This window comes from Typopeltis vanoorti, chromosome 24 (assembly GCF_054136105.1).
Source record: "Typopeltis vanoorti isolate ZY-2024b chromosome 24, IOZ_Tvanoo_1.0, whole genome shotgun sequence".
In the NCBI taxonomy this organism is placed as follows: Eukaryota; Metazoa; Arthropoda; class Arachnida; order Uropygi; family Thelyphonidae; genus Typopeltis; species Typopeltis vanoorti.
In genome coordinates, this window is record NC_143572.1 from 23,337,223 (window position 1) to 23,353,005 (window position 15,783).

Below are 15,783 nucleotides of genomic sequence, written 5' to 3' on the forward strand. Positions count from 1 at the left end.
TATCATAATTTATGCAAACACTTCAGAAGACCTTAATATAATGATAGAAGACCTATATCATGAAAGCAGAAAAGTCGGTCTAAAGGTAAACAGAGAAAAAACTAAAATCATGTTTAATCATTTTGTAACACCAAAAAACATGATAATAGAAAACAATTTCTTGGAAGGAGTCTCTTCATATACATACTTAGGTCATCTCATTGATCTAAATTGTGGACTCCAAAAGGAAATAAATAGGTGAGTTCAACTTGCTTGGAGTACATTCAGAAAATTGAAATTTTTCAAAACAATGATGTTTCGATCTGTTTGAAAAGGAAGACATTTAACCAGTGTATACTTCCAGTCATCATATAATGTTGTGAAACTTGGTCGCTAACAGAAGCACTGGCAAATAAATTAACAACAACTCAAAGAAAAATAGAGAGGTTCATGCTAGGCATCACATTAAAAGATAAGAAGCAAAACACCTGGATAAGAAGCCAGACTCGCATCACTGATGTCATTCTTCACCACAAGCGAACTAAAGTGGAAATGGGCCAGACATCTGTCCAGAGAAGATGAGAACTGGATTCCTAAAGAAGGGAAACGAGGCCGAGGACGTCCTAAAAGAAGGTGGAGTGATGAATTGTCAAATTTTGTTGGGGAAAATTGGTCAACCATTGCCAAGAACAGAGAAAGGTGGAAAGAACTGGAGGAGGCCTTCGTCCGGCAGTGGACAGGAAATGGCTGAAAAGAAGAAGAAGATTTTTTGCATGGAAAGCGGTGAATGATTGGAATGGATTGCCAGAATTAGTTGTGAGTGCCCTGGCAGTGAATGAGTTTAAGGAGAGGCATGATAGGTTTTGTGTATATAAAAGTTAGGATGGGGATCCTTTGATCAGTCTCAACTTCATGGAGATACTGTATAATAATAATAAGAATCAAACAAGTCATTTCATTGCAATTAAAACACATTGGCTGCATTTTGATTGCGATGAAATCTGTAATTGATCACTTGAAGTATAATAATACAATAATTATTGCTACTGTATTTTGTTTAGTGGTAATAGCTTTTAGAAAATCAATATAAAAATTGTTAACTATTAAATTGCTTTGTATAAGTATGATGTTAAAAAATATAAAAATCTTATTTTAAGTTGTCTGTTAAGCCATCGGACTATGTAGAAGATTCTTCCATTCTACACACATTACCATACTTCTTGAATTTTCTCACTATTGGTGCACTCGATAATCTGCATTCCATTTATCCATCCCTGATAGGAGATTATAAGTGTCAATCATATTTCTTCTCCTCCTGTTACTTGCTTAGTTCCACACACATTCAATATTCCAGTCCTGATATAATCTTATTTACTTCTGTATCTTCACCAGCATTTCCATATTGCCTAGATATTCAGGAAACCATATTTGTGTGTATTAGGCTAGGTATGGCCTAATCAATATTGCGGTTGCATTCTTATTCCTATTTGTTGACATCCTTCTCAATATGGCAACATTCCTCTGGGTAACAATTTATATTATATGTATGTATGTTATTTATATCTATCTATCTATATATACACACACACACACATGAGATTTTGACCATTTACACTTGTAAATGACAAGATGTTATTTATAAGCAAAATTTTTCTCATTTAATATATCCTATTCTCAAATTGTGAGATGGTATACAGCATTCTTTAATAAAGACTTATGGATTAAACTACCATCTGGAAAATAAAAAAATATTGACAAAAATAAATTATTACACTCTGTCAGCCATTTTGAGGCTGTTTTCTGGAGTATGTATGTGTACACACAAACACAAGCTTGTGACAAAGTAACCCATAAACTGTGATTGTTCCTGGACCATAAGAAAGACTTGCCTCCTAGTTGGGAAAAATAAGAATAGTAAAAAATAATTACAAACCATAATAGATAAAAGAGGGGTGGAAGGGGTGGTGAAGCGCAATACATAGCCTCTCCCACTCAAATGTCAACCTCACCTTCCCGTGGTCCATCCTGTTCTAAAAGTACAAACGAGGCACTGACGACCGAGTATGGGCGGTATAACCTTAACTCCCTAACAGAGTAAATGCTGTTAGATCTGCCTGTCCAGAGGTGTTAGGTAGCAGCCCTACCACTGGACTTACCCAGCGACAAGTTAGTAACCTGCCCTGGGGAAATTCAAAATACTTTCAAGTTTCATGCAAAGAAAAGCCGGATGGACTGTCAGGGAAAAGACCACAACCCAGGAAACGGTAACCTAAATTGGAAAAAGGAACACATAATGAAGATTGCAACATGGAATGTGAGAAGCATTGCACACAAAGAAGAAGAACTTGATAAACAACTAAACCAAGCTAACATAAAGATATGCATAGTAACAGAAACAAAGAAAAAACAAAAAGGTACAAAAGAAACAAACAACTATATACAAATCTACAGTGGGGTAAAAAAAGAAGAAAGAGCAAAAGCAGGTATAATGATTATGGTACATAAATCCCTAAAGAACAATATTGTATATTACAACTATTTGAATGAAAGACTAATAGAAATTAGACTCAAGACATTAAGAGGCCACATAACAATAATTGGTGCATATGCACCAGAAGAGGGAAAAGAAGAAGACAGTAATATATTTTATAAAGAATTACAGAATGCCATAGATAAAACAAACAAAACTGACTATTTACTGCTAGCAGGAGATTTAAATGCCAGAATAGGAAACAAAAAATACAAAACAAACATAGGTAAATTTGGCGAAGATACATGTAATCAAAATGGTCGCAGATTGCGCGATTTTGTCATTTATAATAATATGAGAATAATGAATTCAATGTTTAAACACAAGGAAATACATAAATATACTTGGTCAGCCAGAGGATACAAATCAGTAATTGACTACGTTATCACAAATTTTAAATTAGCGGAGTTAATTTTAGACGTAAGAGCATATCGAGGCTTTGAATTAAACTCCGATCATTATATGGTAGCAGCAAAAATTCGTTTTAAACCAAAGTGGCTAAAAACACATAGAATTGAAAATTTTTACCAGCCAAGCTACAAAATTTGTTCATTACAGGATCCTCAAGTTAGACTACAATATCAAAAATGCACAAACTTAAAAACAGAAACCACACATGAATCAAGTGACATAGAAGATGAATGGGAAAATTTGAAACAAATTCTCACAAAAGCAGCAACAGATACCTTAGGAATAAAGCACAAATGGATTAGAAAAAGAGGACTACGAGACTGGAACAAAGAAATAGAAAATATAATAAAAACCAAAAAGGACAGTTACCAGAAATGGCTAAATTCCAAAACAATAGAAGCAGAAATAGAGTATAAAAGAAATAGTGCAATTGCAAAATGAGAAGTAAGGAAAAAACATAGAGAAAGATGGAACAATTTCGTAACAGAACTAGAAAAGGATTTATTTAAGCCACAACCCAAAACCTATAAAGTAATAAAATACACGAATAAAGAAATAAAAGAAAAGATAAAAATACAAACAATAGATTTAGAAAAATGGGTGACCTATTTCCAAAATCTCTGGACAGATGAGAACAATGAATTAAAATTTTATAAGACAAAGAATGACCTAATAGAAAATATCACAATGTTAGAACTGAAAAATATAATAAAGAAGATGAAAAAAAGGAAAACACCAGGAGAAGACAATATAAATATAGAACTATACAAAAATGCAGGTGAAAAATTTAATGAAAGACTTTTGAAATTTTTTAATATGGTTCGGATGTCCAGAAAAACCCCTAACTCTTGGAAAAAAGCACTGGTCATCCCAATCTATAAAAAAGGAAATAAAGACAATTTTAATAATTATAGGGGAATTAGCCTGCTGAATACAGGATATAAAATATATGCAGGAATATTAAAAGAGAAACTAAGCAGCATTGTAGAAAACAAATTACTAGAAGAACAAAATGGCTTCCGAAAAGGCCGATCCTGCATAGATCCAATTTTTACTTTAAAATTATTAATAGAAAAGAGAAGAGAATTTCAAAAAGAAACACATGTGGCATTTATTGATTATGAAAAAGCTTTTGACAAAATTAGTCGACAAAAATTGTTTAAAATATTAACCAATTTAAACATACCAAACCAACTTTTACAATCTATTCAAGAAATATATACAGGAAATAAAATAGCAGTTAAATTAGAACACACCTCAGAATGGAAAGATATATCAAGAGGAGTACGACAAGGATGTACCCTCTCACCTCTGCTTTTCAATATATATATAAATGAAATATTAACAATCTGGAAACAGCATAACCCATTTGCTGTACAAATGTTGCGGGGTCATTTGTATACAAATGACCCCGAAATGAAGATAGATACACTACTATTTGCAGATGATCAAATAGTATTAGCTACATCAGAAGATGACTTACAAAGATCATTAAAATCATTAAATGATATCTCAAAGCAATATAATATGACAATATCCAAAGAAAAAACAAAAATAATGGCATTCAAAGGAGAAAACCCAATAAGAAGTAAAATAGTGATAGATAATAAAATACTAGAACAAGTAAACACTTTCAGATACTTGGGATGTGATCTATCATACGAAGAAGAAAAAGACATAGACACTAAAATATCAAACTTTGTCAAAGTAAATGGCATAATAAATAGTATATTTAAGCCATCCCTGGTACAAAAACGCACTAGAATCAGACTATATAATGTCTTGTCAAAACCAACTCTACTATACGGAAGCGAAACATGGACCATGAAAAGGAAAGATGAAAAACGAATTCAAACAGCAGAAATGAAGTTCCTCAGAAAAACAGCTGGATATACCAAGTGGGACCACAAAACAAATGAAGAAATCTTACAATCCCTAAAAATCAAACCAATTAATTACTACATAAGACAGTATAAACAAAAATGGCTAGAACATTTAAATCGAATGGACAACAGCAGACTACCAAAAATATTATACAGATACAAAATAAGTGGAAAAAGAAGAATCGGAAGACCAAGAAAGAGACGGCATGAGACCGGAACAGGCCACATGGCCTATATTCCATGTTAGGAAGAAGAAGAGAATAGATAAAAGAAAATTTTGGGTTGAATACTACTCTTAAAACAGATTAATTATAGAAAAGTATAATTATGCAGATTAAAATATTCAGTGATTGATGTTTAGATCTGGAGTTCTAGTTTTGACAGTGGAGATGAGGTTGAACTTAGGTGGCAAACTGAGAATCTGGTAGAGTAGGATGTTTTTTTAGCTCTGCCAGTTTGTAGACTGCATGTGTTGCCAACAGAGCTTGAACACTGGACCAAAGTATTTCTTAATCTCCTGTTCACCTAGATGACATTATACATTTTCTGTTCAAAAATATTCAGACCCCTTTCAATAGTAGTGGATATGGCTATGTGTACATCACAACCATGCCTCATACAGGTATAAAAGGTGTATAGTTTCGCAATTTTCAGAGACAAACATTAATAGTAAAACAGGCATACAGAAGAGCTCAGTGACTTTTGTTATGGCACTATCGTAGAATGCCACCTTTTCTACAGCTTGAGCTTGGAAAATTTCTGCTCTACTGCAGCTACCCCAATCAACTGTAAATGATGTTATTGTAAAATGGAAATGTCCAGGAGCTACAACAGCACAATTGTGACTGGTAGGCCACATAAAATCACAGAGGGGCACTGCTAAGTGCCGAAGCACATGGTGCAAAAAATCGGCTATTCTTGGTTGAAACATTCACTACTGAGTTCTAAAAAGGCCTCTGTAAGCAATTGTAATAATTCAATGCAACAAGAATAAATTTTTGTATAACAAACACATCGAGTTTTTACAGTTAGGCAGAACCCAGAACACCTTAAATAGTCCTTTCTTTTAACATTTTTGTATTGTGTATAACATATGCACAGCCCAACAGGAATTAGCTATCTCTTTGAACAAAAGATGCAAAACTTTCAAGGCTAAGGGAAACGCTCTACAGTCGGAACGTCGTTTGAAAGTTTGTTTACGAGTTCAACCCTAAGTGACCTCAAGGTCAATGCAAAAAGCGGGCGGCAAAATTCAAACGGATGTTCCGCTGACTGACTTAATGAGATTAGAACATGAAGATGGAGAAGAAAGGGCTTGTTGAAGGTTCCAGTAACCAGGAATCATATGACAATGTAAGGGGTTCGTGTAAGTGCACGGGGTTTAGAAAACTGAACCCAGGGTCTCGAAACTGAGGAAATATAAGATGGGACATCCAGAGACACGGAGTTTTTTCTGGCACAGAGAAGAAACGAGCATACGAGGAGACAATGTGGTAGAAAGGACTAAGAGAGTGATGTCCTGGTGTGTCAAGGAGGGAAGCCATGCCGCGAGCCATCATTCATCTCAGAAGCGTAGATGACCAGGGGATGAATCAGCTGAGGTACTGCCGAACTTGTCTATGATTGTTTCACTTATCTAAGTCCATAAAGGCCCTGACAATTCGCAACCCTTCGCTGATGTATCAACAAGCCAATAAATCGTCATCCACATCCTGCGAGACAACCTGATGAACGGCCGGTATCCCAAGGATCTGAAGGAGGAGAGATCGAAAACACGAGACGAAGAAAAGAAAATATAGGAGGTCACAGCCAGTGGGATCTGAGAGTGCAACCCAACAAAAGACAGCCCATGTGAGTTAAATTATTGTTTTGTTTTGACTGTGCGAAGCTATAAGAATAGGTTGTAGAAATTGGAAAAATTGCATGTATAGGGACATGAATAGCTAGAATAACCTTGAGAGACGTGCTCTGTCTGAAATTTGATTATTGCATTTAAGAATGAATATAGCTTTGATAGTTGCATCTAAGAAAGAGTATAGCTAATTCCTAGGAAGTATTTTAGGTTATGAATTTGAAATTAACGCCTTAATCTTGTTTGAAATTTTAAGTTTATAATATGTTATATTATTCATAACATATCCCTAACACTGATTGTTCAAGTATTAAGTTGTTTGTTAAGTGAGAATTTCTTTGAGCCAGATAGATAACATAATGTGTGCCTTATATAGATAAAAGAGAGATTCATGCAGATATTAATGGTTAAGTGAAGATTCTTTTAGTGAGATAGGTAACATGATGTGTGCATTGTATTAATTGAAGAGAGATATGTGCAGGTACTAAGAAGTTTGTTAAATGATAATTCTCTAAGCCAGATAGATAACATAATGTGTGCCTTGTATTAATTAAAGAGAGAGATGTGCAAATATTAAGAAGTTTGTAACTCTATGAGCTAGATAGATAACATGATGTGTGCCTTGTATTAATTTGAAATAGAGATATATGCAACTTTGTCTTTAGAGTTCCCTTTTTTTGAATTACAGAAGATCACCCTCTGTTTTATAGTGTATATTATATGCCTGTTTGATGACCATTAAATCCCATGTTGTATTTTAACGAAGTTTTTGCCTGATCTTATTTTAGTTGCAATGCATTGATCTTAAATAAAAAAATGAACCTAAGCGGGAAACATTGATATAAATAATAAGTGAGAAAAGGGCCAGGACTGTAAAGCAAACGATTAACTTGGGGACGATTAAGAGAATTTTGTTGTGGAAAATTTAATAACCTACTGGAAGTACTATATTTCTTGCACCATATTGAGGCATGGATGGCGCAGTCATAAAATCTAAATAAATTTTTCCATCTCTCAGGTAGAAGGAGTATAGAATACAGAAAGCAGGAATCTAGAGTACAAAAGGAGGAATGTGTAAGATTAAGTGACGATATTATAAAATACCTCCCCCCCCCCGATTACAAAAAGGCGCAATAAAATCCAGGATAAGGATATATAAGAAAACACATCATTTTACACAATGTTTGTCAGAAGCTGAAGGGCATGGGTTTCCATGCTTAACATCAGCAAGAGCAACACCAAGCACTGAGTGGAGTGGTATAAAGCTCATCACCATTTCTGGAGCAGTGAGAAATCTGTTCTTGGAAGTGATGAATTGTGCTTCCTTTGATATAGGCCAAATTGCCTGACATCAGTGACTGACTTTGCTAATGCTCTTCTGGAAGAATAGAAGGGAATTACTGCAGCAACATACCAAAATATCCTCCCAGAAGATTAAAGGCTATTATAGTAGCAAAGGGTGGACCAACTATCTTTCATATCAGAATGAGAGTTGGGATGATCAGGTAAGACTTTTGTGTTGATGAAGACATCATGGGCATTTCTTGAGTTGTCATCATTGTGCTGGCTAGTGTTTGCTAATGTATGGAACAGTTGTAGATGATACAGTCAGATAGTAACTGACCAATTCTTGAAATGTTGATGCCATTATGCTTATTATGCTTGGCAGTCAATAATGGCATATCTATAAATTGTATGAATTATGTTTGATGTGTTAACACATTCTCAGTGTTATTTAAAAGCAGTTGTTCCAACTTCCTACTGCTATTCCCTTTTGCATACAGTCATTCTGTATTATCCAGTTCTCTTCTCAGCCATCCACAAATTGTAACCCCTCCTCTCTCTCTCTCTCTCAATGCAATAATTTCCTGTGTTCTTTCTGCATCAAACCTATACAGAGCATTCAAAAACATCCTCCCATACAAATGCACTTTTGACATGTTCATCTTCCACATCCCTCTCAAGAAGAGTCACCATATAGTAATATCTCTGTTTTTCACCATATTGTCTTTCATCCTTGACTGATCTTACTACTTATATTAGTTTTTCTTTCTGACACTGTATTGCGCTCTCTCTTCTTATTAATCTCATTAATTTTCTTCGTATTTCATGTACTCTGCTTTCATTACCATTTCTATTTCTTCCATGCACATTTTGCCACTTCTGGATGTACCATTTAGACTAGTTAATAAATATCTTCATTAGGTGTTTAAACATCGCCATCTTACTTATTAAAATTAACCAATATCATGTTTAATCTGCCAAACAGAGATGTTTGGCAAAAAAAAGATGTCTTATCTTGGATTAGGTTTAATTTTTGGATATCGTGGAGAGAGACATCTTTTTTTTCTCCCTTTCCTTTAATGGTTTAATGTGGTTTGCCACTCCAAAATAGTAGTGATTTATAACATTTAGTGACGTCAAAATATCAATGACTCAGAACCCTTCAGGATTGAGATATGGCATATAACTGCTGTCCTAAATCCTAATTCTCATATGATGATGATTTAACCCTTCAGTTGTGTCCTACTCTTGGTAACTTTGTAGGCAAGTGTTCTTTCCACATATTGTTTCTGTTGAAATTTTTACAGGGTAGGTCACAATTGCTTTCTCCTCCATTTTATCCCGGCTTGGGACTGGCATATAGCTGACGAATCAGGCCTATGGCTGGGTCGTAAGTATTCATGGCTATAAATCTGTGTGTGTGTGTGTGTGTGTGTGTGTGTGTGTGTGTGTGTGTGTGTGTGTGTGTGTGTGTGTGTTCATGGGGCTGGTTTGCCTGTTGTGATGAACAACAAACCCCAGTTTCCACGTGGAAAAAACCCTCTACCTCTGTATGAGACTGGCTAACTCACCTTTAGTTGAAAGAGACCAGATAAAGGATGAGAATTGAACCCAGGTCTTTCCGACCAAAGGGTTTGTTTATACTGATTGAGCTACAGAGGCTCTAACTCTCATATAATAGTGAGATATATGGTTGATTTTCTTGAGATACAAGGATTAAAACTGCAGTATCTGGAGCAAACCTTACGTGCTTATGCTGTGTGTGTGTGTGTGTGTGTGTGTGTGTGTGTGTGTGTGTGTAAACACACACATATACTTTTTTTTAATATATAAGTTATATATTAAAAATAATATTACAGAAAGTATAATTATTTAAAAAAGAAAACCACATACTTTTAGATAAAAAACAAAAAATTTAGAATTCATCGGTAATATTTCATGTGATTACCATTACATGTGGGCATAATTATAAAAGAAGTTTTCGTCATTTCTGTTGAATAATTATTATATATTAGAAAAGTGAAAAAGTTTGATTAACCTTTGAGGCTTTGTTTTAGGACTTTCCAATATGATGATGGATGGAGAATTTTTGCGTACTAGTTGTGGTTCACCAAATTATGCAGCACCAGAAGTAATCTCTGGCAAGTAAGTAGTACTATTTTTAAAAAAAAATTCAATGCAGTTAATTTTATTCATATTGACAAGCAAGAAATATGTATATCTTCTTCCACCCTATGTGAAGATGTACCGTATTTGCCAGCATATAAGATGCACCCCCTTTTTTATACACATTTTTTAGGAAAAAAACATTATCTCTGAATATTATAATGAATTTATAGTATTTCAAATATAAAGTAATAAGTAATAATCCAAGTATTCAGTTCTGCCTCAAGTTCTGTCCATTTTGTAGTTCCACTTCATAGGTTATGTTTACCGTGAGTTGCTTTTTTTATATCCTCTTCCTGATTCTGCCAAATTCTTATCATTTTCTCAGTTGGGGATGGCCCAAAATGCCTCTCTGCAGCCTTGTTTCCATGATCTTTAGCCATACACAATCACACGTAACTTGTATGCAATATTGTAGCAATACCGACATTTTTCAGCCGTAATTTGCCAAAAATTTAGAGAAAATTTAATAGCAGAAATGTATCACTGTTCACATCAACTGTGACAACAATTGGAAAGTTTAAACAAAGAGGAACACAGCTGTAATCATCAGTGACAGCTCATGTGCATCCACTGAACTCTACGTAACTGGAATGCTCTTGCACACCGCTAGGAAGCAAGAAAGAAATTGTGTAACTCAGAACAGAGAAAATTTCCAGAAATTAAAGTAATAAAAAAACTGAGTATCAGCATATAAGACGCACCCTGTGTTTCAGACTTATTTTCAAAGAAAAAAGTGCTTCTTATATGCTGGCAAATACGGTACATCCATCCTATAGATCAGTCAATAATCATGGTTATTATCCATAATTGGATAATCTGTGGTATGATTTTCACTAGCTTGATCACAAGTTAGTCTACGAAATCAGGTATGATTATAGCAGTCATCTAATTTATTCAATCTAAAGAGTTGTATTAGTAAAACGTTTGCCCAAACAGCAACACTGTACAGGGTGTTCGGGATAAATTTGACATATTTATAATTAATTATATTTTTCCGTAAGTTACATGTATTAACACACACTTCTCTTCATTTAAAAGTTTGGACCCTTCTTCATTCATATACAAGATGTCAGAAAGGATGGATAGCTGGAACCCACCTGAATCATGGAAGAGAATAACTTGTATCATGATGATTCGTGCCCGCCATCAAAATAAGGATATTACGACTGCTGCCCAATGCTCCCTGAATACAGTAAAAACAATCAGGCATGAACTAGAGACTTGCAATGGTGACTACGAGGATGTAGCAAGAAGAAAGATCCCTAGCAGACGATCTGATTGCGTTCGTACAGCAGAATTCCTCGCAAATCTGCAGGAACAGGTGTTGAAGAACCCTGGCATTGGAATTCGGGCTTTGTTCGTGGAGTTGCTAACTGTAGTCAAGCCCTGGATAACAAGGGTAGCCAATGGTAGGCCGTATGTATGGCAGCAGGATTCGGCCCCTTGCCACACCTCTGGGAAAAGTCAAAAATGGTTGTCTGAAAATTTCTACGACTTCACCAGTCCAAATGTTTGGCCTCCAAACTCCCCAGACCTTAACCCCATGGATTATTTTCTATGGGGCGCAGTTGAAAAAGACACCAATCGCACTTCCAGTAATACAAAAGCCCAGTTAATGGATAAAATTAAAACAGTTTTTGCGGCCCTTCCCAAGGAGACTGTAGCATCAGCTTGTTCGAGGTTCCGAAGCAGAATTGAAGCTGTGATCGATGCTAATGGTGGTTATTTTGAGTAAATCTTGTTGATAGTATTGTAATTAACTCTGCCTGTAATGTTTTTTTGTCAATTCATTAAATTTAATAGATACAAAGAAGATTTTCTTTTTCCTTACGAAACTGTCAAATTTATCCCGAACACCCTGTATAGTTGTATTAGTGAAAATGTTTTGCTAAAATAGCAACATAGTATGTTCTAGGTAAATATTGCTGCTTGAAAGGATTAAAAAAGAAAAATGGTTGGGGGGGGAGAACCTCTTTTGCCAAATGGATTGCACAAAATTATTATGCTGCCCTCTTTAGTCTTGGTATTCACTGTGGGAAGTCTACTCTTACTCCCCCCCCACACACACATACACACAATGTCTCATAACTTTCCTTAAACTCGTTCACTGTTGATACACTTATCTCTTATTCTGGGTGCATTCCGTCCTCTTATCACTTGTCATGAGAAAAAACTAGTGCTCACAACCATTTTAATCATATGGTTACTCAACTTGTAGGGATGACCTATTAGCTCCTCCTCCTGCCATTTATTGAAACTTCTGGATTTGTCCTATAAAATCCCTTTGTACTTCCCTCCCCTTTTCATGTTTTTTCTGCATATTGACTAAACATGATCCCTATCCCTAATCTGACTTCATAGTCCTAATACAGTAGACTCTCACTATATCAAACTCATTTGGAATGGTGCCTGTGAGATATTAGGGCAGAACTTTTCAGAAGTTTGTTATTGGCTTTACATTTATCTCATGCATACCCTGAAGTTCAGCTCATTATCCATATCACTCCTAGGTTTCATGCAACAAAAATATAATATACAATATGTAAGCTGTTTAGTTTAAAATGCATAACTGCACTTGGAAATTGTAACTAACATTTCTTATATTTTCTTTAGCACCATTTGATTCAAATACTGTTGACAGTTGTTCTTTATCACCTTTCCTCCTTAGCAACATCAGCAAATAACTGGATCTTTCTTTAAACTACCCTGAGTATAATTAACATATAAATTAAATAGCAGTGCCATAGGAATGCTCTTAAAATCTATTTGTCTGCACATTTCTATTTGAAACCTGTTATTCAGTTAACCTTTTATCCATGCTACTAGTCTATTGTCCAGCTTCATCTCTGTATTTTTTTTCTCTTGTTCCTATCCATGAAATGTTTTTTGTAAATCTATAGTACATTCTTGAGAGCCCAAGATAGGTTTTGTAGGTTTTTCAACATTCAAGATAGGTTTTTCTTGATAGATTTTGTAAACCTATAGTACATATCTGAAAGCACACCCCAACTCAACATCACCAGAGTTAAAGATCGGTACTATCAACATAAGAAGCTTGAATGGGAAAGAAATGGAGCTAGCTGAGGAATTAGATAAGTACCAGATCGACATAATAGGGATGACTGAAACAAAAAAAAACAAAAACTGGTGACATTTTTCTGAGCAATAAATACAAAATGATATATTCAGGCAATGACAATCAAGGAAAAGAAGGCGTAGCCATAGTATTCAACACTAAATACGAGGCTAATCTTGAATGGCACACAGTCTCAAGTAGAGTGATATGGGCAAATATCAGAATGGGGAATTTGACAATGAGACTTATTTGTGGCTATGATCCCACAGAAGGTTCTACTAAGGTAGAAGTGGAGGAATTGTTTGATGCTGTAGAGAAAGCATCTGATACAATGAAAAAGGAAAAGTTGGTCCTTGTTGGGGATCTAAATAGCGGAGTAGGAAATGATTGTCAGACATACAAAAATATTTTGGGAAAATTTGCAGAAAAGAGCAAAGCTAATTGATAATGGCAAATACCTGTTGGATTTCTGCACAGGACATGGACTGGTCATTACTAACACCATGTTCCAACATAAAAATGTGCACAAATTCACGTGGAGAGAAGAGGCAAGGAATAAGAAAAGTCTCATTGACTATGTTATTGTTGATAATGATGTTTTCTCCCTGGTGCAGGACACCAGAGTGTACAGAGGATTTGAAATTGGAAGTGATCACTATTTAGTCTTGAGCAGGATAATATTGAATTCATCATCATCATCATCATCAAATTCCTGCCATGTACCCTCAAGGGGTGTACAGGATATGACAGTACTACATGAAAAAATTAAATCATTACTAACTTCCTATCTACAATTTTCCTCCAAATCAGTCTGTTACTTGTCGAGACTCCAACATTATCAGATCTTATATTTCTATCGTCTAAGGCACTTTGTACCGTATCAATCCACCTATATCTTGGTCTTCCTCTGGGTCGTTTTCCTGCCAACCTGGCAGAGAACACTTGTTTTGCTAATCTTTCCTCTCCCATTCTATTTAAGTGACCATACCATCTGAGATTAGCTCTGCTAACGCATTCCTGGATGCTGACAATGTCAAGTTCTTTCCTAATATCCTCATTTTTAATATGATATTGCCATTGATACCATCTGTTCACGCCTCTAATCTTTCTCAGGATTCTCATATCTGCAGTCTCTAGTCTTTGGTCAAGTGTTTTACTTCTGACCCAGCTCTCAGATCCATAAGTTAAAATTGGTTTGAACACAGTCTTGTATACAGCTAATTTAGTGTTCCGACTAATTTCTTTCTTATTCCATGTGAATTTATTCAATTGACTTCCCACGATACCAGCTTTGCTGATTCTGTTGTCTATTTCTATATTTAGTTTACCATCTTCAGTAAAAATTGTGCCTAAGTACCTGAAATGTTTTACTTGTTCCACAGGTTCTCCATTCACAACACAGTTGACATTTTCAATGATTCTGCCTATTTTCATTGTCTTTGTCTTTTTATTGCTGACCTTCATACCATATCTATTACAACAGCTATTCAATTTAGTCAGAGAATCTGGCAGACTTGTAGCGGATTTATTTAGAAGTATAACATCATCCGCATAAAGCAAAGAGCTGACATTAACATCTCCAATTTTGATATCAGGTTTAATACCACATTCCTTCATAATGTGATCCATATAGATAATGAATAACAGAGGGAATAATGTACATCCTTGTCTCACACCAGATTTAACATTAAACCATCTTCCTGTACTTCCTTCAATTCTAACTGCTGACTCACAACTCAAATAAAGACTAAGTATTGCTTGATATAATGTCCAATTGACACCATATAACTGCAGCGTATTGAATAGCTTCTCTCTTGGCACCTTGTCATATGCCTTTTCCAAATCGACAAAACTTAAATACAGATCTTTGTTATATTCCCATGCTTTCTCGACTATTTGTCGTAAAGTGAAGATCTGATCTTGACAGCCTCTATTTGGCCTGAATCCAGTTTGTTCTTCACCAAGCTTTTCTTCCACAATTCTTCTCAACCGTTTCTCAAGTATACTTGCATAGATCTTGCCAGGAACACTCAGTAGGGAAATACCTCTGTAATTCTCACATTCAATTTTATTTCCCTTTTTATATATGGGTACTATGAGAGCTCTACTCCAATCATCGGGAATTCGTCCCTCTGTCCAGGCTTTCTGAACTATGCAGTGCAGCCACTGTAAGACTCTTATACCACCATACTTCAGCATTTCTGGTCGAATATCATCTACTCCAGCTGCCTTTCCACATTTCAAGCCTTTGATGGCTTTTTCTACTTCAAGTATGGATATGTATTCCTGACTGCATGCCTGGTCAGTGTTTTTTATCACTGTGCTGTCATCACTGCTTTTTTCATTTAGCAGTTTTTCAAAGTAATTACTCCATACTTCAAGGATATCTTTTTCTCCTGTTTTCATTTCACCTTTATCATCTCTAATTCCTTTTACAGCACTCTTTCCTCCATTCCTAAGCTTCTTCAACAACCTCCAGAATATTTTGCCACCTTCTTGATATTTATTTTCTATATTCTTGCCAAAGTCCTCCCATGACTTTTGTTTAGCTAGTTTTACACACTGTTTAGCTTTCTTACATTTGTCTCTGTATTCTGTA

The 15,783-nt window shown here is 35.3% G+C and overlaps 1 protein-coding gene across 1 annotated transcript in view; it reads left to right on the forward strand.

Moving 5' to 3' along the window:
- AMPKalpha (AMP-activated protein kinase alpha subunit) overlaps positions 1-15,783 on the forward strand; it is a 265,316-nt gene that overhangs the window by 48,938 nt on the left and 200,595 nt on the right. The window contains exon 5 of the mRNA XM_090414193.1: positions 9,997-10,084. Within this exon, the coding sequence (XP_090270319.1) occupies positions 9,997-10,084 (88 nt within the window). The remainder of the gene's footprint in view (positions 1-9,996; positions 10,085-15,783) is intronic.